Consider the following 26,433-nt stretch of genomic DNA (forward strand, 5'->3'; position numbering starts at 1 on the left):
GTCACATCTCTGGTTAGCTATATGCAGGCCACACAAATATTATGCATGTTACTATGTTTAGTGTTGCCAACCAATCAAAGGAAGGGAGATGTGCAGTGTGACAAAGATGTGCCTACCTCGTCTGATTTGAATGTGCACCATATATAAACCAGAATGTTTGCAGTTTGTGTCGGGTACTGTAAAAGTTAACTATTATTTTTCTGGGTGTATGTAGCTGGTGATTTTTGACCTACTGTGCAGGTGGATATATCTGAATTTGTCTGTCTGATTCTCCAAGGTATTCGAAGTATATATACGTTAAAAGTTAAGATCCAAAAATGAACCATTTACTTGTGAATCGATGTACTATAAGGTTGTACACGTTTAGTTTGTGTGTGTGTATATATAAAATACGGATTGATAAAGAGCTAGCTATGCGAATTATCATAGTCGTAAAATATAAAAGACGAATGTTTAGTTTTAATTTAAAGTAATGCTAAATTAACTACTTTTGATGAACTATATATAACCCACCTTAGGAGTTGTTAGCTCTCCGAAAACCCTAACGGACATATGTTTTGGGCCATTGGGGCCTCAATCATGGAGAAAGCTGTCGAGCTTAAGTCTGGGGTCAGGGGATTAGTCAACAATTGCCTAGTTATCTAGTTAACCAGTTTAACTACTGACTTGTCTTATTTGGGGTACCGGTTGTGCATGCATTGTTCATCGAATTCAGAGTGAGTTTTGGTTGTCGCATGCATGCAAATTCAGTGGACATCTACCATGGTGGTTAATTTAGTTCCACCACGTACTGCATATCGAAGCCGATCTGCGATAAATGAAAGGAAAGGTGGGAAGTTGTTTCAACCACATGCAACAGCAAGGAGGTCTTCACGTGTTTGTATCATGTCCATTGCTCCTACGCCAGCATATGGCATATGTCTCAGTTTCTGGTTCTCACAAGCCAGGAAGAGGGCCACCGGCTAGTTTTCTGTGTTCGATCTCAAGGCACATAGGATCCCACGCACATATATACAGCACTGCATGTCTATTATGTACTGCGCACTACCTCTTATTCCAGGCCTCTCTTCATTTCGTACATCAATGATTTGATTTTCGTGTGGTTCTTTGAATTTCGATTAAAACGGCCTAATTTCGGTTTATTAAATTCAGTATCGACAGTATCCCAAATACCCTATTTTTTTATTCAAGATCGTGGTATCGCAAGGGTTTGTCTGCTTGTGGTGACTTAACTGGGCGGGTGCTAAAAGGGCACTGGCAAGCTAGTAGGTGCACGCATCCCACATCGCCAGAGGGAGACAAGTTGTTGTGCTTATATGTGCTTATTCCAGGCCTCTCTTCATTTCGTACATCAATGATTTGATTTTCATGTGGTTCTTTGCGTTTCGATTAAAACGGCCTAATTCCGGTTCACTAAAATTCAGTGTCGGCAGTATCCCAAATACCCCATTTTTTTAATTCAAGATCATGGTATCGCAAGGTTTGTCTGCTTGTGGTGACCTAACTAGTGCTAAAAGGGCACTGACAAGCTAGTAGGTGCACACGTCCCATATCGTCCGGGGGAGACAAGTTGCTATACTTATATATGCAGAGCTAGCACCTTACATTGAGACGCGTTTTGGGATGAAACCTCAAAAACAAAACCGTGAGGGCCGGTGGATCCAAAACAAACAATATCTCAATGGTAGGGATTGGGCTGTTACACTGTTGTACTGATGTGTATCCCATAGGAGAACATGTGCCAGGAGGTGGGTGGTTGGAGATTTTTGCCTACAAATAGGGTTTGTATGAGATACACATCATTACAGTAGAATTTTTCGTATCCTAAAGGCTTCATAGACCCAAGGATTAATCCGCTGAGACCCGGACAACCAACAAGATAGCCTCTCTCTTGACCGCATTGTCGCAAATACCACCATTTAGTACTAGTCCTTGATCGATCTTGAAGAAAAAAGCTTCAAGTACTGCGCGCACGTTAAGTTCATGCATGCCAATCTGGGATTCTTTTACATGTGGCTATTGATCAATACTCAAATAATGTCCATGGTACTCCATACCATAGTGCGTATATATATCTAACGTGTTCGTCTCATGGATGATTAAGGCTGAACATGATTGCTTCAATGACTGAAAATTATACAGCGCACCTGGGTGTATCCACCGTCCATTTTGACCCGCCAAAAAAAAAAAAAAAATTAACGGTGGAGATGACGGGTGCACCGCGCACCCAAGTGCGCCGAATAGGCTCTCTTCAATGACACTATTATATCATGGTGTCCATTCACCGGCATCAGTGCTTTATTATATATGGCGAGACCATTTATATTTTGTTGTCTGTTCTGTTTGGCCGGCACTAGGTAGTTGATTCGTCATGGGAAGTATGTGGTGAATGTTGTGCCTATCATTTTGATCTCAGCAGTGGAGCATTTTGATTCAATCTAGCAATTTCGTCATATTGCTCTCATTGATTTTGTTTTTGTAAACGGTAGCAGAAATAATTGCACATAACCTGCTAAACAAGTTATACCACATTAGTAGGTACGTTGTGATTTCAATGACTAAATTTCACAAAATGAAAATTTGAATGTCTGATATGATCAAAATTCCTCATTACCATATGGGTCTTGTTCAACCCAATTTTTGACACTTATTTTTTATCTCTTAGATCTAAGATCTAAGTTGATCCAATGGTTGTTATTGACTGTGAGTATTTTTTGAGAAAAATATCTATATAATCCAACATTACAACTAATGATTACAGTGGACAAAAACATAAAATAGTTCAACCGTAACCTAACCAAATCCAGAAACCTCAATACCTCACAGTCAACCTCAAGAAGAAACAACGTTTTCAAACACTATATGTCAAAACTATCAGCATATATGCACATGTAATCTCCTCATTACATTGACAACAAGAACTAACCGACATTAAAATAGTCTCTAGACATGACACCATAACCATAGCACACCCAACAACAAGACCACAACACCAAACCTACCAAAACCGTAAACCCTCGCTCGAAGAAGAGGCTAAAACCCTTGTTGAAAGAGGAGGGACAATTGAACTACTAAACCAAAACAAAATAATCTAAAATAAATAAATAACCCATTGGACTTGGCCTAAATATAACCCAGGCTCAACATCCAGCTTGTTGGATTTAGAGACTCTGAGTATGATTAGGCAAGTGACATAACGATAATATTATTTTCAAATTAAAAAGATATAAAAATTGTGTCCCATTACTATATAATAAAATATGACTATGATACAAAATTTAGTTATATTCGGTAACGTTTGGGAATCGTTCAAAACGGTTAACCCTAAGTTAACGTCATTTATTACACGAAATCGCTCTTACATATCCATTTGTGACTTATTTTTGTCGATTCTTCCTCCCAAGCACTCGCACATTGATGCGATGTCGCAACTCGCAACCCATGTAAAAACCTAGAAACGTTTACCTCCCTACGACATAACTCGACCCATAAAGAAGCATTAATTTTAAACATTTCTTAAATAATAGAAAACATTTCTTATGAAAAATTTAGACATCCATATATTAGACTGAATTGTATGGATCCAATTAAACCCTACACCTCATTCTTAATAATAATAATAATAATAATAATAATAATAAAATTCTGAAACCTAAACCCAAACACAACCCTAGCTTGGCCCAATGAAACCAACAAACACGCTAGCCTTTGTATCATAGCTTTTGGAAATTGGGGTAGCCCGTGAAAGTGAATGAACATCTCACTCTTTTGGCTCATATATACACTGATCGGTTTCTTGCAATTAACTGCTCAAAGTTGAAGGCTTTGCTGCTTCTGAGCCAATTTGACGTTTTTTAATTGTGTTTTGTGATTGTTTTCCTTTTTTGGTGCTTCATATCTACTTGATGCGGGTTTAGAGGCAAAGGAAGTACATCGGTTGACTATATCAACACCAATCTCAACTTAAAGCCAGAGACTCTAAATCCGACTGGCACGAAAGGTGTTTGACATAATGCTTGAGAGCGGAAGCAACCAACATACAACCAATACATTTAGCAGCCTTCACTACCAGGACAAGCACTTTAGCCGACGAAGCCGACGAAAAAGTTTCGTCGGCTAAGATTTCGTCGGGAAAATGTCGTCTGCGATGACTTTAGCCGACGAAAAAAAAAATTTGTCGGCTATAGTCCCACGGTTTAGCCGACGAAAAACATTTTTTCCCAGACTTTAGCCGACGAAATATAGTCTGTTTCGTCAGCTAAACCTTATAAAAAAATTAAAAAAATAACTATAACCGACGAAATATAGTCTGTTTCGTCGGCTAAACCTTATAAAAAATTTTTAAAAAATAACTATAACCGACGAAATATAGCCTGTTTCGTCGGCTAAACCTGATAAAAAAATTTAAAAAAATAACTATAGCCGACGAAATATAGTCTGTTTCGTCGGGTAAACCTTATAAAAATTAAAAAATAACTATAGCCGACGAAATATAGTCTATTTCGTCGGCTAAACATTATAAAAAAAATTAAAAAATACTATAGCCGACGAATAAACCTTTAAATATCGTCGGCTAAAGTTGTTGGTTTTTGAAAAAAAAAACTGCTGAAATTTTCGGCCACTTCCAATCACCACCAAAATTTGACAGAATCTTCCTCTCAACATTTCGAACAACTTTCTAGAAGAAGTCGAAGCCCAATTCTAAGCCCTAACAGGTCAATTGAATCAAAATATAAAAATCCCCAATTTTAAACCCTAAAAACTTCAAATCTTCGATTCTCCTCACACACACCTAATCGAGCTACCAAATTCTAGGGGAATGTAGTACTAATCAAACTCAACTTATCCATATATAGAACTCATCAAATGGTGACCTGAGGAAGGAGAAATTCGATCGACACTGAATCCGAACCGGCGGAATTTTGGAGCTCGATTTATCCCTCACGGCGGCGCCACTCGATGCACCACCTGTCCAGCAATGAAGTAGAGAAGACGGCGAAGCTTTTGGGACAAGTGTGGCGGTCTCCGGTGGCTTGACGGCGGAGCTAGGCCGAGAAGAAAATCCATAACTTTTTCTGATTTTATGACTTCTTACCATCCACCTCCGGTAAAACTCCTATATAAATAACTTTACCCGACGAAATTATTTATTTTCGTCGGCTAAACTCTTTTGAAAATTTTGGTTGACCGCGAAAAAATTTTGGTTGAAAATTTTGAAAATTTTTCGACTTTAGCCGACAACTTTTCATATATTTTCGTCGGCTAAAGTCCTTTAAAAATTTTCCTCCAAATTTGGTTTACCGCCAAAAAAATTTGAAAATTTTTCGACCTTAGCCGACGACTTTTTTAATATCTCGTCAGCTAAAGTCTATAAATTCACGAAAACGCTCGTATCTCCCTCTATATTACGTAGTTTGGTCAAACCTTACACACAAAAAACTTTCACGTAGATGAGACGCAACCGCCTATACAAAAATTTTGAGACATTTACCTTCCGACGATAAGGCTCCCCATAGGGAATAATAACTGTAAATAGGGTTGACCGCTACTATCGACACCGAGACGTTACCCGATTTACGTGATTTTTGAACTATAGCCGTATTTCACCATTATGAACACATCTTATTTCACGAGATTTTTGATAATTTTGCATCCTATGTAGAGTTGGTTCACAAAGTTGTATAACCTACTAAACAAGTTATACAACATTAGTAGACATGTTGTGATTCCGATGACTAAAATTCACAAACCAAAATTCGACCGTCAGATATGATCATTATGACGAAAGATGTCTATGGTAAAAAATTCAACTGGATCCGACAACGTTAAGGACTCGATCGAAACGGTCAACCCTAATCCATCGTCACTTATCACACGAAAACGCTCATATCTCCCTCTATATTACGTGGTTTGGTCAAACCTTCCACACAAAAAAAACTCTCACGTAGATGAGACGCAACTGCCCATATAAAAATTTTGAGACATTTACCTTCCGACGATAGGGCTCCCCATAGGGAATAATAACGGTAAATAGTAGACACGTTGTGATTCCGATGACTAAAATTTACAAACCAAAATTTGACCGTCAGATATGATCATTATGACAAAAGATGTATATGGTAAAAAATTCAACTGGATTCGACAACGTTAAGGGCTCGATCGAAACGGTTAACTCTAATCGGAAATAAGAAAACTGCATTTTGAATCCCTAAACGGACTCGGATGGCCAAAAAGGCTCATACGTCATGGCATTAGCGATGAGTTTGACTCGTAGGGCCGTTACGCTTCCGGAAAGGTATCACAATAGTCAATCGGACACCAAAAACCAAATCTGCAGCATAGTGAATAATAAGGGTAAATTGCATTGACCGCAACTATCGGCATCGAGACTTTACCGGAATATCATGATTTTTCAACCGTAGACGTATTTCACCATTCTGGTCATATCTTATTTCACGATTTTTTTGCGTTTGAAGGTTCTACGTATAGTTTATTTTTCCCAGATGAGTTGTTGTCTAGATCTGTAAATATAAGGCACTTTAGCAGACGAAATTAAGGCACTTTAGCCGACGAAAAATATAATTTCGTCGGCTAAACTTTTAAAAATTTCGTCGGCTAAAGTTCACAGACTATAGCCGACGAAAAAAATTATTCAGACGACGAAATTTTAATTTCGTCGGCTAAAGTTGATCATAGCCGACGAAAATTTTTAATTAGCCGACGAAGAGAAATTTCGTCGGCTAAAGTGGAATTTTTAATTAGCCGACGAAAAAATAATTCGTCGGCCTGGTTTTTTTATTTTCGTCAGCTAAAGTCTTTCTTCTAATAGTGCTTTAAAATTTGCCACTTTAGCAAGGACATGGATTTTGAGAACCAAGCATGAATGCAATCGTGCTTAGATTCTGGTAACTCTGCTTAACAATTTGTCACCATCATTTTTGATATCTGTTTCAAAAGCTGAACTATACTAGAGCAGCTTAATTGTCAATTTGCTACCCTAGGATTCACCTAAGTGTCAATTTTTTACCCTATTCACCTAAATGTCAATTTTTTATCCTAGCTTTTATTTCTGTCAATTTGCTACCTTAGATTCCTAAAATTAGCCGATTTGCTACCTTGCTTTTATTTCTGCTAATTTGGTTCTTACAATTAGTCAATTTGCTACATTTTGTCATATGAATTGATCCATTTTTCTGTCCAAACGTTGATGTTTTTTGAAAATGGCAGATATCAAATTTAAATATGTAGATAAGCAAATTGGTTAATATTGAAAGTTTAGAACATCTCCAACGGTGTAGTCAAAATCCACCGTGGAGCTCCAACGTTAACAAAAGACCACACCCTGCCTCTCCAACCCACCGTTCAAATCCACCGTGGATGAATACTCCAGTCTCACCTTGTCAAACTTGACAAGATCAACTCCTCTTGTCAAATCTTTTTTTATTGTTTTTCTTTTTCCATTTTCCCTTCTCTTCTCATCGTCGTTCTGCCCAGATTGATGTTCATGGCAGGCCTTCAAATCTTCCTCTAGTCCATGTATTTCTTCCTACAATACCCAAATTTCGCACCCAGACCTTCATCCTTCATTCAAACCCAGACAAAATTTTCGCACCCAGACCTTCGTTCAAACCAAACAAAATATTTTTCATTCAAATTTGGGGAAATAAAGAAAAGAGATTGGAGGGTTGAGAGTTCGAAATGAAAAACTCACGGATTGGATTTAAGGTGTGATTGTCATGCATGTCGCATCTTGAGGTCGGATCGAGACTGTATTCACGATATTGATGCTTCTTTGATCTCACATATAAACTAAAAGAGGAAGAAGGGAAAGATAACAGAAGAGATCGAAGAAGATGAAGAGAGAAATAGAGAGAGGGCAGATGAAGGAGAAGGAGAAGGAGTAGTGGGTGCGATAGTGGAGTCCCAAAGTAATGAAATGGATCAGTGAAAATAGGATTTTTGTGTTTGATCGGTGAGAAAGAGATAAGCAGTTGAGTTTGAGTTGAGTTTGATCTGGGGTGTATTGTATATGGAATTAATGGAAGTTTTAAAGAAGTTTATAGAATTTGAAAGTCTAGGTGTATTTAATACACATTTTTAAAAATCCATCAAAGTCTAAGTGTATTCAACTAAATTTTAAAAAATCATTATGAATTCCATTAAAGTTTAAGAGTATTCAATTAAGACTTTTTAAAATGAATAGAAGTTTAGATGTATTCAAAATATTATTCATACTTATGGAATTAGTAACTCATGGATAACTATGGACTTTGTAGTGTAAATTACACATACCAAACTCCAATATTTTTCCATCCACTATAGCAAAGATTTGGAAAAGTTTACGACAAACTTTTTCTTTACATGTGAATAGGTTGATCTTGCGATACATCATCTTTTTTTTCTTTTTTCTTTTTTATAATATTTTGTGTTATTAACGTTCTCTTCTACCTATTTTTTCAATGTTTTTTGAATATTAACATTTTGTTGTCTTTCAATTGTAATGCTTGGAACCCTTGATAACCTAAATATTATCTACTAACTCTTGATACTAGAACTACATGATCATATATTATATTATATTTACGTACATGAATTAAACTTGTGAACATCTAATGTCCCACTTTAGAACATGTGTCTTTGGTTAACGTACAAGTATGTGTGTTGGTAACTTAAGTTAATACAATCTTTTTTGTTACCTATGTTTATATATCTCAATCAAATATTACAACTGTATGCATCGAAATTAGATAGATGAGCACTAAACTTATAATCGGTGTCATTATGTGTTTGTTATAATAAAAATCTAACAATAAAATATTTGTTATAAATATTATATTCTATGTGGTTGTCCACGTAATTACTCATTAGTTATTTATTTTGATGTAAACCCTACCTCTATATAAAGAGGCTAATGAGAATGAATGAGTACACTTCTACCTCCTCCCAACTATTCTCTCTGTGTTTTCTCTTCTACTTTTTCTCTACTTGACAACAATATTCAACTCTTTTGACAGAATGGTTGGAGTGAAAATTTGGCAAATTGTCAAAATCCACCTCCCATGTCAAAATTTGAATTTGACCAAAAACTTTGACATTCTTACTGGAGTTGCTCTTAGAGCTATAAATTTGACATAAGGGTAGCAAAATGACTAAAATAAAACATAAGGTAGCTAATTGGTTAATTTTAGAAATATCATGTAACAAATTGACAGAAATAAAACTATGGTAGCAAAGTAACACTAAGATGAATCTTAAAGTAGCAAATTAAAAAATATGCCATACTGATCTGAATATTACAAACAGGTAAATATTTGGATTAAGGGCGGGCACGTGACCAGCACGATATATGTGCACTGAATGGGTGTCCTAACTTATCCCGGTCTAGGGTTCGAACCGGGATCCCTGAAACAAATAAAGTAAAAGTCGGCGTCAAAGAAGAAGAGCGAGTGAGATATGAGTGAGGAGGGAGTGGAACCTCCACTTGCGGTTCTATTGCGTTGCAAGCGCGGGAAAACTAAGTCGGCCAAGAAACCAAGCCAATCAACTCAAATCGCACCGGAGCCGGTCCCGATCGATGCGCAGCCGGTTCGAATTGAGCCGGAGCCGGTTTCAGTTGCGCCGGAGAACTCGAGGAATGGCCCTCCTAGGGTCAGTGTCTCCATGTTCGACGATTCGGTGGAGAATCACTTCAGAGTCATGCACACGATTTCCGAGCTCTGCGGCGAAGCCAAGGAAGACGAGCCAGTCCCGGAGACCGAGCTTCAACGCTTACAGTCATCCACTACTTTTCTCAGGTCTGTTATTTTTTGTTGAATTGTTGTGATCACATTGTGAAGAATCAAACTTGGATTGTTATTATGGATTTAGAGCTGATCAAGTTGAGTGTGATTGTTGAAGGGAGTGGGCTGATTTCAAGTATGAACCTAGGGCTGTTCGATTCGCTTGCCAAGCACCAAGCCCTGATGAGGAGGATGTTATCAGTGGGATAAACTTGCGGCAGTTTTCCTCTGCAACTGTTCCACAGGTTTTACATCTTTAGTATCTTGCGTTATTCACATTGTTAGAATCAAGTGTTGGAATGGCTTATGAGCTATGATCTGACTAGTTTGGTTTACTTATGGATGCAGAACGAGGCGGGGGACACATCCTCTCCGGAGTTGAGGTACTTAGCAGTAAGGCTTAATGTACTGAATTTAGTAATTTCTCAGTACTTACTTATATTTATGCTGATGCGTGCCTTGAAACGTTTGTTTATGCTTTCCTGCAGCCAAGACTTTGTGATGTATGTTGGAGGGTCTGTTTGGGCATTGGATTGGTGTCCTAGAGTTCATGAATGTCTTGAATCTCATGCCAAATGCGAGGTATATGATTTTTATTATTCCCTTCCTAATTGTGCTTGTAGCTATGGCTTTTCATTTCACCAGATGAAATGTTATTTGATAGGTTTTGTTTGTTTACAAGGTTATGTATGATCATGAGTCCTATTCCAAATAGTAATTCTCTTATATGTGGTCCATCAAATTTTCCACAATTGATTCAACAGATTCCTTGAGAATGTTCAGTACCTCATTTTTATTGGCCTTTTTCATTTTGGTTTTCAGCTATATGTTATCACCCCGCTTTTTGGCAATATTGCTTTTGTAGGAAGAGAAGATTATAAGATGATTTTTAGTTACAGTTTCTTATCAAGGGGCTTTCTTTAACTCAACATCTTATTTTACTTTGTCAGATTCACATATTTACTTACTACTTTAGAGGCCCAATGCCAGTATATTTGCGTAAGATTTACATAATGTATCGGAGGAAAAGAGAAAGAAAAAGAAACTTAAGTAATGAATACACACGTAACTTAGGTACTCTCTTTTATCTATTTCTTCGTCTGGGTCTGTAAGTCGGATTACTGTTGATTGTCACTAATCAAATACATATACATATCTAGAAACTATGTTCTATATCTTCTTACATGATTATTAGTGGAGCTGATCTTTGTTTTTTGCTCCTCAGTCCTTATGTGTTATGAGGCATTTACTTTTTAGCTGTAGAGTTGAAACATTAAGTAATTTTTTTTTGTTATTTCGAGTAAGATCTGTGAAATTTACTTTTTAGCTGTAGAGTTGAAACATTATTTTTTTTGTTATTTCGAGTAAGATCTGTGAAATTTGTGTGGTGGGTACTAGTTTGAGAAGTTTTCCGTATAAGAATTATGTCTTTGTTTTATGACAAAATCATCTGCCTCCCACTTTTCAGTTTATTGCCATAGCTGCCCATCCCCCTGGATCTTCTTATCACAAGTTAGGTGAGCCACTTACTGGCAGAGGTGCCATTCAGATATGGTGTCTTCTAAATGCTAGTGTAAAGGACAAAGGTGGTCCTATAGGAGAGAAACCAAAAGGAGGCAAGAAAAGGAGTGCAGTCATAGAAAAATGCACCGAACAAAAAAGGCCTAGAGGAAGACCTAGAAAGAAGCCAATAGAAGAAGCTATTGACAAAGAGGCCAAAGCAGAAAAATCAACTGAACCAAAGAGGCCTAGAGGAAGACCCAGAAAGAAATCAATAGATGAATCTGTTGGCAACTTGGATGGGAGAACCAATGGTGATGAGGTTCTTGCTATTGATTATCCAAAGGAATCATCCAAGTTGCATTCTATGGATTGTGTTCCTGCAAGTACTGAAGGAAATGATGTACAAGAAGATCATGACAAAAAGCAATCAAGTCAATCGAAGCCCAGAGGAAGACCCAGAAAGAAGCCAATAAAAGAGCATGTTGACACTTTAGATGCGGGTAGCAACAATAATTTTGAGGTTCTTGCTATTGAATACCGAACGGAGCCACTGGAGTTGCGTTCTACAAATTCTCTTGCAAATACTCAAGGGGATGCTGTACAAGGAGAAATAAGTTACAATCAGACTCAATCAAAGAAGCCTAGAGAAATACATGGAAAGATGCCAATAGAAGAATCGGTTGACAACTTGGATGGGCGCAACAATACAGTTGAGGATCTTGATGATCAATATCCAAAGGAATCATTGGAGTTGGATGGCATGGATTGTGCTCCTGAAAGTACTCAAGGAGATGAGGTACAAGATGATCATGGCAAGAAAAGAAAAAGGTACAGAAAGAATCGAGCAAAGATTTCTAGAGGAAAAGCTGGAGAGAAGCCAATAGAACATTCTGTTGATAACTTGGATGGGAGCAGCCATTATACAGAGGTTCTTGCTGTCCAATGTATCAAGGAAACTTCAGAGTTGCATTGTGTTCCTGCACTTACTCAGGCACATGATATACAAGAAGCTCATGATGGAAAACAAGAAAGTTCTGGATGGAAAACAAATGATATTGTTTCTAACAATGATTATGCTGAAAATGGATCAACCAGTTATTCAGTTCCAAAGGATGTAGCATTGCCAAGAATCATATTCTGCCTAGCTCACCATGGAAAGGTTGCTTGGGATGTGAAATGGCGCCCCCTGAATGAATATGATTCCAGATGCAAGCATCGAATGGGCTATCTTGCTGTTTTATTAGGGAACGGGTCTCTGGAAGTGTAAGACATATTCTTACCTCTTCAGACATGAGTTTCTTTGTTTTCCAGACCTTTGGTTCCTTTATCAACTCTTTTTTTGGACCCTTTGGCTTATGTCTATCAGATTATCTTCTTTGATGATGCTGCAGTCTATTTCTTTTCTTAGAGATAATTTGAGTTGGTAACATGGGTCAAAGTGCTTAAAAATGCATGATGGACATGATTTTATTGCAACTTCAGATGAGTTGTGGTTGGTAGATTGTTTGGTAAATGTATGGAATGGTTGACATGGAGGGACTAGGTTAGCATTTGGGGTACTGAACCAAGTATCAAGTTTCTTTTACAGTCAATGCTTCAAAGTGAGAGCCAAAACTCAGGTTTCCATGAAATAATGTGCGAAACATACTTATGGACATTTTTCTTTTTCTATTTGAAAAAGAAAATGGTACTATGAATTGTACTTTTGATAGTGGATTGTGATATGGAGCGGGGTAATGGGAGGATGAAAAGCTATAGTACTTATTATCATGATATAGTAAATCTAGAATATTCGATAAAAATTTATTGCAGGATGAAGTATGTTTTACATATAAATTGTGGTTGGATTTTATAGTTTGTGGGCTTCACACTTCATGCTGCTCTACTGACAATTGTTTGTTGTTCTGCTATCTGATGATACTTATCTTGAACTGATCAACTGCAGGTGGGAGGTTCCTGTTCCTCGTGCAATTGAAGTAATTTATTCTTCTTCATCTGGAGAAGGCACTGATCCTCGCTTTGTAAAATTGGCACCGGTATTTAGATGCTCAATGTTAAAGTCTGGTGACAAAAAAAGGTACATGATTACTAGATACATTCTACATTTTGACAATACTTTGGAAGCATACTGAACGGTAAAAAAGGGTTCACCTGCAATTAGAAGCATCATTTACAAGTTTCTAATATCATACAAGAGCTTCCAAACATCATAAAAAGGGTTTCCCAGAGCATAATGTAATGGAGATCTTTTTAGGCTCAATTCATGTAGCTGCATAATCTTGTTGAATTGTCATTGCACTGGTCTCTTTTCTTACCACATGATGTTCTTTATATCTTTCATTGTTCAGTTAAAAAGTCCATTGTTTTGTTGAACAGCATCCCTCTTACTGTGGAATGGTCAGCTTCACCACCTCACGATTACTTAATTGCTGGATGCCATGATGGAACTGTAACACATCCTGCTCCTTGTCATTGTTATTAAATGTTCTGCTTGAATATTTATCATGCTTTTGTACAAAATTTCCAATAAAGATATTATGTCAAATTCATAAAGGGTATAAATAGAAAGATAGAGACACGATATTCGACAGTTTTTATGCAATCTGCTAGAACCCTTTAGGTCTATCTATTTACATTTCGATCTGCTACTTTTATCTGCTTCAGCCACTAAGTTAGAAGAACTGTTGTTATATCTCTCTATTATTTTGTTTCCTTACTTTCATATGTGGTATCATAGCTAAAGGAAGCCTATCATTAATTCAGGTCGCTATGTGGAAGTTTTCAGCTAGTAATGCATCTCAAGGTAGCTAACATGGCACCTCTTTTCTTTTCTTTTTCGAAAGATGAAAACAAAGAAAATATAGATGACTTGGAAGTGATAAACAAGTAAATAAGGCAGCTTTCTTTTTTTGCAGATACAAGGCCTTTACTTTGTTTCAGTGCAGATACAAATCCTATTAGGGCGCTTTCTTGGGCCCCAGTTGAAAGGTTAGCTATGCTAAAACTCAAAGTTATTTTTCTTCCTATGCTGGCCTATTATACTCTGATTTTTAGATTGGGGACATTATATGCAGTCAAATATATGACTTTGAGATGTCCATACTTGTTTTATTAATTATCTTATTCATTTAAAGCAAATATTTGTAACTTTCAGCAATTCAGACGGTGCAAATGTTATAGCTACTGCTGGACATGGAGGCCTAAAATTTTGGGACCTACGGTAAGTATTGTGGTTTGTTTTCACTTCCATTATTTTCTACATGCTGCTTCTTCACCTTTGGCTTTAAATACTAAGGTTTGTGTAAACGCATCATTCAAGTTTGAAGACGTTCCACGTTAAAAATCTCAAGATTTTTACCAAAAGAATAAAATAGAATATTTAGATTATGCAGACCATATTTTATTGGGTTCAAATGACAGTTAAGGAGAGAGAAGTACCTCAGTATTTTTAGTGTGTGTTTGGTTGTTTGTATAATTGTTTTTTTTTTTTTTTTTCATGTAGAAGCATCAAAATAGAAACTGTCATATGCTTCCCTTGAATACAAGGCATTCCTCATTTGTTTTGATATTTCCAGACAATGGGCCATGGAAATCGCATTTCATTCTAAGATCTATAACTTTTGGTGTTGCAGTGATCCATTCCGTCCCTTGTGGGACATTGATCATATACCAAGGTTCATATATAGTCTGGATTGGCTTCCAGATCCGAGGTAATCTGTGATCTTAGTGTTGGCATAAATCTTGTTGGTTTTTGTTTGTGCATGCGTGTCAACTCAAGCAAAAGTTTATTTTTTCAGATGTCTACTTCTCTCCTTTGATGATGGAACAATGAGACTTCTCAGCCTGACGAAGGTTGCCTCTGATGCCCCTACAACAGGGAAACCCTTTACTGGAACAAAACAGCAAGGCCTGCACAATCTTGGTTGTTTGCCTTTTGCAATCTGGAGTGTTCAAGTATCAAGACTAACAGGTCTGGCTTGTGCGTACTTATTTGAGCTGATATTTCAGCGAACCAAACATGTGTGCACATATATTGGCTTTTGTCAGATTTCACATTTAGTGTAAATATTACTAATACCTAATGGTGAATGGCTTTACCATCTCACTCCTGGTGCTAAGATCAGTTGAAAGAGTACTATAACAGTGAAAGACTACCTAGATTTGGCTTTTCCACCTTGAAACAAGCACCTCAGTTTTGTATTTTTAAAGTTAAGAAAAAAAGAAAAATGAAAGAGAATAGGATCTGGGTAGGTTATAGTATATTAGTATTTAAGGGCTTGAGTCTCTTGACTACTGCTTCACATAACATTACTTGTATCTGGACTTGGACTACTGTGGTTCTATTTTTGAATATCCAAAAATCTCCTTGCCAAAGCCTACATTCTTCAGGAGACAGGAAACTCTAGAAAATAGCTAGGTAGGTCCTATGATGGGTTCTGAATCCTAATCCGCATGGAAACACTACCTGCTAACCCCCCTCATTGGTCTTATGATGTACTGTGTGGTGCTCTGTTTTGCATTTCCTTGGTTGGGCTCATTCATCTCGTGCTTTACACTCTATAGGAAGGCCAATTGTTACTTTGTTACTTTGTTCACTTTCAATTGATAATCCAGCCACCTGTATAAATTGCGACCTTTAATGTTTCTACTTGGTGATATATAACACATCTCAGACCGCACTTTTGAATATACACCAAATGACAACTCCACCGTCAAATTGTAGGTATGGTTGCATATTGTGGTGCAGATGGAACTGTTCTGCGCTTCCAGGTGAGTTTTAACTTTCTGTTACTGATATCACTATATCAGACCCTTTTTTTTATTTTTTTTCAGATTGGTCGTTGATGAGCTTTTAAACTTATCTTTCATTGCCCAATTAGAAAATTTGATTTCAAGATATATGGTTGTACGAAATAGGCATCATGATTAGAGGATAAGACCAAATCAAGCAATTTTTCTAGGTTTTTATGACCGAAAGGTTCAGTATAATTTTTTTTTCTATGGAGAGTAGGGATACATTCGAAATCTATGATTGAAGCTTGTCCATTGATGTGGTCATAATATTTCCTTCTATTTTTATAGTAGTCACATTAACAATGAATCAAGCAAGCTATCATAACTTGAGGCCTCCATAAACCATACTCATTTGGACACAACAACTGCATGCTGTTTATGTCTCTAATGTTGATGTCATGATACTCAGCTTACGTCCAAAGCTGTGGAGAAAGATGCTATACGAAACCGGGCTCCACATTTTCTGTGTGTGTCACTAACTGAAGAGGACTCTGTTGTAACCATCAATACCCCAGTACTAAATAATCCTTTCCCATTGAAAACATCTCGTAAAGCTGAGCCAAACAAGGTGAAGAGAGAACATGATAAGATGGCAACTGCATCAGAAGATAAAGTTTTAGGTAAGCTTTGTTAGTGATGTGAGCCCATATATTTCCTTTAACCTCCATATGTTATTTTTATCTTTCTGCAACAATGTTCATTAATCGTCTCTTGTTGCAGCTCTTTGTTATGGTGATGATCCGGTTGTTGAATTAGAATCTGGGAAAGAAGCGCCATCTCTTAGAAGCAAACCACGCACATCTGGGGATGACCAAGCTTTAGCATGCATGGATCATGAGCCATTTAATACTCTGGAAGAAGAAATTGGAGAAAAGGGTGCATCTCTTAAAAGCATTGTGAAACAGAAATCTAAGTCTAGTAAGAAAACAGAGGATGAACAAGAACTGGTATGCAGAGATGAAGAGCTGAATAATATGCAGAGAGAGAAAATTGGGACCGAGTATGAAGTTTTTCCTTCGAAGCTAATAGCAATGCATAGAGTGAGATGGAACATGAACAAGGGTAGTGAGAGATGGTTGTGCTATGGAGGGGCAGCTGGACTCGTACGTTGTCAAGAGATTGCTTTGTCTGAGATTGATACGAAATGGGCAAGGAAGAAATGAGAAGCCATGTTTTCTGTAGTTCCTTGATTCTTCTGAGCCTGTTTAATGTTTATGTTAGATTCAGTGATTTTGCAGGACAGATGACACCATAAAGAGCAGAGCTAATTGTGGATGTATATAGATTAGGATTGTCTGATGATTTGTCAACTTCCTACATGCGTGTAAATGAATGTAGATTGTAATTCTATCTAGTTGGTGGAAAGCTATACTCATTTTAGGATTTTAGCGGCTACATGTGAAATCAAAGGCCTACCACCTGCATTATGAAACTAATGCAAAGTAGCTATACACTGATCAGTTCTTTTTGTTTCTAAAATATAAATAAGATAAACCATGCTATGACCAAAAAAAAAATAAAAATTATACCAAGACCTATTGAACTCCGATATTGATATCACTAAGATCTATGATTTAATTTTGAAAGCTACAGAACATTTTTAAAATGTTTAAATGTTACCAAATGCTTAGATCCAAGGAGTAAAATAACGATGATCGTGGAAATTTTAATAGTTTGAAAAAAAAATATCTCGATGGATATATCGAGATATTATCGAATATCGATAGAGATTTTACTAAATTTTATCTAAAAGTTGTATATTCGACCAAAAATAGGTTAAATATAAAATATCGAAAAGATATGAAAATTAATATTGATAATTGTTAAAAACGAAAAATTTCAAGAAAATCTCGAGGATCTTTTGGATATTTTACTCCTTGCTTGGATCCCAATGATATAATTTATTTACTTTTTAAAATAAAAATAAAAAAACTTTTTTATAATAACTTACATATTCTACATATATCAGTGAGATTTAAACCGATGACCTCAAATTTATTAGTTAAACACTTTAACCAACCGAGTCACAACTCACCGACCAATAATTTAGTTTAATCATCAAAGAGTTGTTTCTCAGGAGTTAAGACTTAAGAGAGAAGGTCAGCTCACCTGTTCATTGCCTCACTGAACGATTGGCCAGTAATGCTTACAATCATGCAGCTGAGTTTCTCAGTATTGACGGTATGGCTTCCATTGAACAAACTAATTTCATTTCAATTCAAAGGATAAACCCTAATTTCAATATCTAGATCAATACTTCCACTGAACAAACTAACGCAAACGTTCTCGAGGTACATTGGCTGACGTCGGGGGAATGAAATCTCTTTGTAAAAAGAGAAAATGCAGCACTAAAGTACCTCTGCTACTCAGTTCTCAATGATTTGAAAATGAAAAGTCACCCATACACATTGGATGGGTTACCAAAACTTCCAATGTTCTTTAACATGTCTGAAACAACATATCAAGTAAAAGCTGAAGCCTCAAAGATGTACCCAAGTTACAGGCTAACATCTTTCTTCCATAGACTCAAAGGCTTTCTATAATTAAGGTTATGCGACCTACTCTCCATCTTCAAGGAGCCCTTGAAAAATAAAATGACTCGGTATGAGAATCAGGAGAGACTTTACTTGCCTTGGACTTAAGGCTTAACATTGCATTCGACACTGACGACCATGAAGATTCTTTAACTTTGTGAGTTTCTTCCTCCTCTTCCGTGCCTCAGCTGCTGCAATGGCATCCGCTATTTTCCTACTGGGGTAGATGATTGGCTCACTATTCTTCTCAGGCAAGGCAGAAAAGGGATGGCATGCTGTCATAGACTTTTCAGCATTTGCACTGAAATCTGACTCCAGTCCATTCTCATTCTTTATGGTGGATGCAATTCCTCCATGGTTCAGCAAAGGAGAAAGAAATATCTCTCTAGGTCCATTTTCTTTCGGGTGAAAGCCACCTGTATGTTGATCACCTCCATCAAGAGGAAACTGAGCTGGGTTTTCATTCAGATCAGTTCTTGGTCTGGCTTCCACTGAGCCAGAAGCTTCTACATCTAACCTAACAGGGAAAGCCGACTGGTTGTTGTCCAACTGCGCAGCAGTTCTTGATAATGAACTGGCACTACCCTGATTATTAAAGAAAGCTCCTTCTTGTTTATTTTCCGGGCACGATGACTGAGGTTGAGCTCCATTCCCAATTTCAAATTGAGGGAAGAACCAAGGACATGGGATTACATATAAGGGGGTTCTTGACCCATTAATGCTTATGGGGTTTCCTAGTTCATGAGAAGAATCAGCTGTACCATTACAGGGTAAAGAGATGTTTGATGGAATGGCCATTGGGTTTTGTGGGACCTGTTGCAACTGAATGGAATTTGAAGATTGAATGACAGAAGGCCAGAACACGGGTGTAAAAGGTGGACGGTTAAACAAGACAAAAGGGGAATTCGTAGGTGAAGACGAAGGTATCTGGACATAGGCCGACATATTTTCATCCAGAGTTTCCTCAACCTCTGCTTTTCTCGCCTTAGACATCTGCCAAATGGGAGAGCATGTCAAGCATGTGAAGTTTATTAATTGTGTAAATCTGTTCCATGTTAGACATACTTACCTGAACTTTTAAAAGCCTATTTGTTTCTTCCAAAGACTGATATTGTTTCAAGGCCAACTCCTTTTTCTTCTCAGTTAAAGAAGTCACCCAAAATGTGCATAAAGTCAGTAACATGAATATAATAAGCCTCGATAAATCATATTCGGAAAACAAAGACAGTAACTGGTGGTTATGAATGAACAGTGAGGGGACTACATACCATTTTTAGACTTTCATTCTCCAATGTTAAATCTGCAGCTTTTTTAGTCAAATCCTCACAAAGAGCCTGTAGACAAGCAAATATGCATTTATTTAAGTTATCAATACATCATAGCCCAGAAAGAAATCTGCTTTCGACATATAGTAAGGTAAAGAAGAAAAAAAAGGTGACGATATACATCTTTTTGGTGACTTCAAACAAATTTAGCTGTACATGGTGTACTGTCATATTATACTTAGCAGAGACATTGCAAAATCCAAACCATCCTACACAGCAACGTATAAATGCATCCATATCATGCAGTTTACCTGACACTGATAAATCTTGCCCGTTATTAAATTTTTTTTGGTGACATATGATTGTTTAATCAGATGGAAGAAAAACCATGACATTTTGGGATTTATCAACAGAAGAATTACTTGGCTTTGCTAAGCCCAAGCCCAAACAAACATTATAATCACTAGATCTTAAAAAATGACCACAGTATCTTTGATTTTGCTTCATAACCACCTCATATTATATATAGTTCCGTGCAGCACAAGCTATGGAACCTAAATATTAAGGACAGCTAACAAAGAGAAAACAGTGCATAAAAAGTGACAGATTAAGGAAACTTTTTAGAAATTTGTATCAAGCTAAGAATATAGCTTATCCTGCAGCTATACTCCTGTTTTACTAAGGGTTTACATACTATCAGAATTCTCCATGCATAAAAGATAAAATTATTATCTAACACCAATCCAACAAAGATTTACTCAACTTCCGTACTTCTATAGATACCTCGACTTAAACTCAAATGCCTATTTGGTTAATTGCTGCAGTTGTAATCCATAAAAATATAGGTGACACTTTTGGTTCACAAATTTTGGCTGCCAGCAAGGATATACTTGGGAACATTTTCACCATATCCCAATAAATAACATCGTCTATCATCAGCACAAGTTTGATATTGTGTGAAGAAACCATATTCTTTTTTCTTTTTTTAAGAAGAAACCATACTCTTGTAAGCTTTATCTTTTTACGCGGAGGTCAGAACATAAATGATAAAAAAACATGTGCTTAAGATATGGAAATAGCAGAGTAACAACAGCTTACCTGCCTTCGGCGAATTGTCTGCCTAGCTGACTCTCTATTGGCCAAGATTCTGCGTATTCTCCGTTCTTCTTTTTCCTCCTGAACATAGGAAAAGTTTTAATAAACCTATAAAATAATAAACTAGTCACATAATCTCACTGGAAATGAAGAATCAATAGTTTGTCTTACCTCAGTGAGATTTCGTCTTGACTTAGTGCAGTTAAATGATGGGTAACTTGTATTGCAGATAGGAGTTGAGTTGGTCAACTCTGCGTCTTGCTCAGACTTTGCAATCCTTTTGCTCATAACCGTCTCAGTCTTCACCGGTTCTGCAACAACATTTATGCATACCCTTTCACATTGCGCTGGACCTATTACTGCTTCATCCTGCTATAGACAAAAATATTTCTCAAGTCCTGCAGAAAATAGTGCAATTTGGTGACAGAGCCATGTATATCCGGGTGGTACATTTTTTAGTACAATTTCTCACATAGTTTCATTCAATCATCATACTGACTAATCAAAATCAAGCAATTTTGGATGATGATGTAGTCCGCACACATGAAGATTAATTTGATCCAAACTCTAAATGGAAAAAACTCAATGCAATGCACATCCTTTGTCCGCTTCCAGAGCTAATGTCACTAAATTTTTGCCTTATCTGACTAATTTTACTCAAAAGGGGTAGAGGTTCATATAAATGCTAAAACTTTATTGTCTCCTTTCTGGGATCATTGGTCAGAGTTACCAAATACTCACCATTTTGTGTAGCCATGTATTATTATTATACAATCGAGCTTAATTTAGCAACAAAGTGAGTTCGTAGAATCACTTAGTCGAATAATGAGAATTTACTAATTCAGGACACACAGCCATTTTCTTTCTGTTTTCAGTAAGTCCATATAAAAAAGAAGATAGAAATAGGAATAAATACATAATATAAACCACAGTGGATAACACCAGTGAAAGCCTCAACATAAACCAACCTGAGGAAGATCCGGACAGGCCGGAACCGGGTTCGAACCGGAGAGCGTAGGCGGAGACTCGCTCTTGACTCTTTTCTTGGCTCGTTTGCCCTTGAGCCCCCAATTCCCGGCGGATTCGGCGCCGCTATTCTCGCGCATCGCCAAATGCGCCAAATCCGCAAGCGCCTCCGCCGCCTCCAGCTCCTCCTTCACCATCATCGGATCCGCCACCTCCCCGCCGCCGACCGAAACCGACGACGACGACGAAGACGAAGACGAAGCCGCAGACGAGCTCGGAAAAGACCGCGTCGTCTCCGAACACACCATTACGAGATCGAACAATCAAACTAAAGATAAGATACGAAAACAAACTATATATGAGATGACGAGAACGGAAGGGTTGTTTTGGTACTTTGTCGAAACTGTTTGAGTGTTTTCTTCAGCACGCGGTAAGCTCTAAGTGAAGCAGAGAGAGAAGAGCGAAGTGGGGTTTATTACTGGCTCGCAAGGCGAAGCCTACAGGAGGTGAGAGCGTGCCACTTGTCAAGCCACCTCAGGCCACGACGTCTCTGCGAATTCGAACCCCTTTATCTCCGCTCGCCACGTCTCGCTTAGCCGATTGTGAGCGTGCGAGAGACTTCACGCGTGCGAGCGGGTGTGACACGTGGCGGGAAATGGGAAGACCATGTGGATCTGGGTTACTTTGCGCTACGGCGTTGAGTTGAGTGTCGTGGGTGAATACGTGGAGGGCAGTGGAGCGGGAGGTGAGTGTTTTTTAATTTTTTACTGCGGGCGGTGAAACATAGTGGGGCCATGTGGGAGTTTACTTTGACAAAATGACACCTCAAGTGAAAGCAGGGTTTACAGCTGTTTACCAGTTGGAGACTTATCACTATTTGCCTGCTTGCTGGGGTGTGTACTTTTGTCCTTGTTTAACCACCACATTTTCCATGTGCTTCGTTTCGGTTTTTCTTCCCCAGGTCAATTTTGGTAACCAGTCATTTGAATGGAGAAATAAACTCCTCAAAGCACATTGAATGGAGAAATCATATTGTGATCTGAGAAAGAATACATCATGACATTGATAACATTATTTGAGTAATTGAACTGTGCTTCTTTGAACGTGTTTTCTCATTCTATAGTATGAATCACTCATCCGATGTGACGTCAATATAGACCAGAATTACAAGTTGTTCTTCCATATGTCCTCTTTTGCCTAGAGGCTTCAATTCCATATCTGGTCCTCGTTTCACACCAGAAATAGCCGGAATAGCCTATCTCTTTGTTGCAGGGGTATCATAAGGGCCAGTAGGAGGAGATTTGAAACGCCAGTTGCGGCTAGCTCAAATGTCAATATCCTGGCAGAGAAAATGTGAACGATGGTGTCCCAACCGCTGCCTTGAGGTTGAAACCCCTCAGAGAAAAAGAGTATGGAGAGGCTTCCGCGGAAGAATTACTTGGGGACCCAAAACCACCAAACCCTAATTTCTTGATCACCATGGAGGAAGAACTAGGGTTTAGAGAAGCCTTCATCGAGCCACCATATCCCTTCGGAGCCGCCATGGACTCAATCTCGATATGATGAGTCTTCAAACCTGGAGGACCACTACATCCAGCCACCAAGTGCTCAGCACGCCGCACACTCGGCAAAACCCTACCGCCCTCTCATACTTACAATGTAAGTCCACTAAAACCCTAGCTGAACCAAATTCAAAGGGCATAGGAGGAAAGGCCTTCTTCATGGGATCACAGAGCCTGTGAAGGACTTGAACACGAGTTTTGATGTCATTGCGAATTCCTAAATTGTTTATGTTGGGGAGGAAAGATTCCACATCAGATGAGAGAAAAATAACATATTACTTAAAAGTGGATGGGTCATACCTAATTGTACCGAGGTCTTTCGTGATTAAAATCTAACACCTTAAAGATGGTTAAGTTGAGACAGTATCAGTACAATAATGATCCCCACAGGCCACGCTTGTCCCTCTTCAAGTTAGTATCAGAGCAGGTTCCTCTTCAATTACATCTCCCAGCATAACGAGCCCAAATTTGGGTTCATCATATTGCCATAGGAAAAATTTTGATTGGTTTCATACCAAGTGCCTGCAATGGGCCTTAAACCGCATATCCCGATTTTTGAAGTGAGAATTAAACCGCATTACCGAATTTTGATGTAGAAATTGGACCGAATGAATCTCACTTGCAGACCTAAAAAGTTAGGTTGCACAATAAAAAAGGGACAAATAACATATTACTTATAAGTGGATGGATCATATCTAACTGTACCGATACGTTTTGTGATTTAAACCCAACACCTTAAAGATTGTTAAGTTGGGACAATATCAGTACAATAATAATCTACAGGCCACACTTATCCATGTTCAAGTGTTTAGCTGTTCAACATACCCTAGAGAAGCTCTGACCAGCCCTACAACCTCTTCAGTCATCAACGATGGAGGCATGCTGTCAGGACCCACCCCGAATTTCACCTTGAAACCCGAAGTAAATCCTGCGGGGACCACCTCCAAGGAAAGTTTACCGAAAATTCGGCATAACCTCCCTTGAAAATGGACAACCCTTCCTAATAAAAAAACCTGCAAACACTTCTGAAAATTTAAATCCAACCATAAACTCCTGGAGCCTTCGTGCTCCCTGAATCACAACACCACCCAAATTAAATACTAACTTTGAACAAATCTCATAACCAACCATTTATATGTTCAGAGCAATTCTAACTGAGAGGAAAAGAATTAGAAATTTAGAAATGAGCGGAAGCTATACTATTGACTATGTCTCTTCTCCATGTACGCCCGACCTCAACTATGCAAACCTGCCAACTGGGCATTTTAAAACGAATGGCCCAGAGGAAAACATTTGAAACACGTTAGAGTGAGTGGACAAAAATACATTAATAAATATTTAGGCATTCCTAATTTGAATTTCATAGAAAATATACTGCATGCGGCAGCTCAAAAGCTCTTAACTCAATGATTGGCAATTTCGTGACTAGCTCCGGCTAGTCTCCAAACTTAACAAAGATAAAGCCTCTCAGGCTAAATTATATATAAAAATATGTGTATGTATTTATACTCGTCATACTCCTTATACGAATTCTATGAAGGAATAAGCAAAATAGAAATTCATACAAGGCTACTACGCTTGCGTCTAACGCTCACGTCACACCATAATAGAATTTTTCCTCATTATGGCGGAAAAGCACGAGTGTATATACGTGTGGACTCCCTATATGAAAACCTATATGAACCAGAAAAGAAAATAAGTTTCATATAGGGCTACTACGATTGTATCTAACACTCACGTCACGCCATAATGGTATTTTACCTCATTATGACGGATCAAGCACGTATGGCTAGCTAGCATTTATATATACATACTATCCTCATAAACATCCAATAAACATATCCATCGAAAATCTCATTTCCGGGAACTCTCCAAATGAGGAAAATTGCCAAATATCCAAGAAATAAATAAATCTCAGCAAAAGAAATAAATGATTAACAAAATAATTCATGGCATGCTTTTCAATTAAAACAAAGGTCCACTCACAACTTTAGGCCTAAGCCTGACGTCGATCCGAGGTCTTTTCTGCTTGAGCCTCCTCACGTCCTGTTTCCAAATGTATAGTTAATTTCCCATTTTAAAAATCCAATAATTAAACAAAATGGGAAAAATTAAACGTGAGTCTCCCACACACTCATCATTGCCCAACTTCACCATTCTTAACTCAAAATGGCTCAAACTTCACCGAACATACCGACAGCCCTAATTCAACCTTCCACAGATTAATGGCTTAAATCCTTCGGCAGGATTCTACATTATTCAACCGCCAAAAATACCACATTTCGAAAATTCATAACCCTATCCAAAACTCATCCAAAAATTCCATAATTCACTTCAATAAACTCCCCTTAATATTCCAAATTTAAAAACATTAAAATCTCTCAACCGGCGCCGGCAGCGGTGGCCGGAGGCCGATTCCGGCGACCTCCAATGCCCACCAAATTTTAACAGCATCTTCCTCTCAACTCCCTCTACAACATTCCTAACTAGCACAAACACCAATTCCAAACCTAACTAGGTCAATCGAGTAAAAACATCCTAGAAGAACCCTAGAAACTTTAAACCTTCAATTCTCCTTACCTAGCACGAGTTAGGATGAATCCTTTTAGGGGTTTGCTGCTAGAAGGGAAAGCTTCAAGACAAGACCGGCAGCTCCGATTTTGGTGGCCGGAAAAAGAAGTTCCGGAGAGAACGCCCCTGCACATAGCCGTGACTTCTCGGCGATCGTTCTCCTTCACGGCGGCGCGACACGGGCTGCCACCTATCCAAATTTGTAGAGGATGCTCCAAGCTTCAATTCGACACCATGCACACCTCCTATCTCGGCCGGACGGCGGCGGACGGCGGCCGAAAAGTTTCCGGGTCAGGAGAGCTCGGGAGAGAAGTCGAGAGGGAGAGGAGAAGAGAGAGAGAGGAGAAGTGGGTTTGGGCCTCAC

General features: G+C 38.1%; 2 protein-coding genes across 2 annotated transcripts; one reads left to right on the plus strand and one right to left on the minus strand.

The window, feature by feature from the left end:
* The first annotated feature begins 9,404 nt into the window (after window positions 1-9,404).
* Window positions 9,405-17,458, plus strand: LOC101299208. The gene is made up of 15 exons (XM_004302958.1): window positions 9,405-9,794; window positions 9,898-10,024; window positions 10,128-10,162; window positions 10,268-10,361; window positions 11,248-12,545; window positions 13,228-13,359; window positions 13,659-13,731; window positions 14,046-14,085; window positions 14,198-14,270; window positions 14,437-14,502; window positions 14,915-14,992; window positions 15,080-15,252; window positions 16,006-16,052; window positions 16,486-16,696; window positions 16,797-17,458. Exons 1-15 carry the CDS (start codon window positions 9,454-9,456, stop codon window positions 17,237-17,239), a joined length of 3,231 nt encoding a protein of 1,076 aa, XP_004303006.1. The 5' UTR covers window positions 9,405-9,453; the 3' UTR covers window positions 17,240-17,458.
* Window positions 17,459-18,352: 894 nt separating this feature from the next.
* Window positions 18,353-22,310, minus strand: LOC101299496. Its single transcript, XM_004302959.1, has 6 exons — window positions 21,939-22,310; window positions 21,142-21,339; window positions 20,974-21,051; window positions 19,879-19,944; window positions 19,680-19,745; window positions 18,353-19,603 (listed from the first exon to the last, which is right to left on the minus strand). Exons 1-6 carry the CDS (start codon window positions 22,242-22,244, stop codon window positions 18,722-18,724), a joined length of 1,596 nt encoding a protein of 531 aa, XP_004303007.1. The 5' UTR covers window positions 22,245-22,310; the 3' UTR covers window positions 18,353-18,721.
* Window positions 22,311-26,433: the final 4,123 nt, after the last annotated feature.

Source organism: Fragaria vesca, linkage group LG6 (assembly GCF_000184155.1).
Source record: "Fragaria vesca subsp. vesca linkage group LG6, FraVesHawaii_1.0, whole genome shotgun sequence".
Classification (NCBI taxonomy): domain Eukaryota; kingdom Viridiplantae; phylum Streptophyta; class Magnoliopsida; order Rosales; family Rosaceae; genus Fragaria; species Fragaria vesca.

What these genes read in the sequence shown, in the direction of transcription:
- LOC101299208 (XM_004302958.1), top strand. Translation starts at nt 9,454, where the DNA reads ATGAGTGAGGAGGGAGTGGAACCTCCACTTGCGGTTCTATTGCGTTGC. An exon ending in CTAAAATTTTGGGACCTACG is followed by an intron (nt 14,503 to 14,914) that starts GTAAGTATTGTG and finishes TTGGTGTTGCAG; the next exon opens with TGATCCATTCCGTCCCTTGT. An exon ending in GAACTGTTCTGCGCTTCCAG is followed by an intron (nt 16,053 to 16,485) that starts GTGAGTTTTAAC and finishes CATGATACTCAG; the next exon opens with CTTACGTCCAAAGCTGTGGA.
- LOC101299496 (XM_004302959.1), bottom strand. Translation starts at nt 22,244, where the DNA reads ATGGTGTGTTCGGAGACGACGCGGTCTTTTCCGAGCTCGTCTGCGGCT. An exon ending in CAAGACGAAATCTCACTGAG is followed by an intron (nt 21,052 to 21,141) that starts GTAAGACAAACT and finishes TCCTATGTTCAG; the next exon opens with GAGGAAAAAGAAGAACGGAG. An exon ending in ATAGGCTTTTAAAAGTTCAG is followed by an intron (nt 19,604 to 19,679) that starts GTAAGTATGTCT and finishes CCCATTTGGCAG; the next exon opens with ATGTCTAAGGCGAGAAAAGC.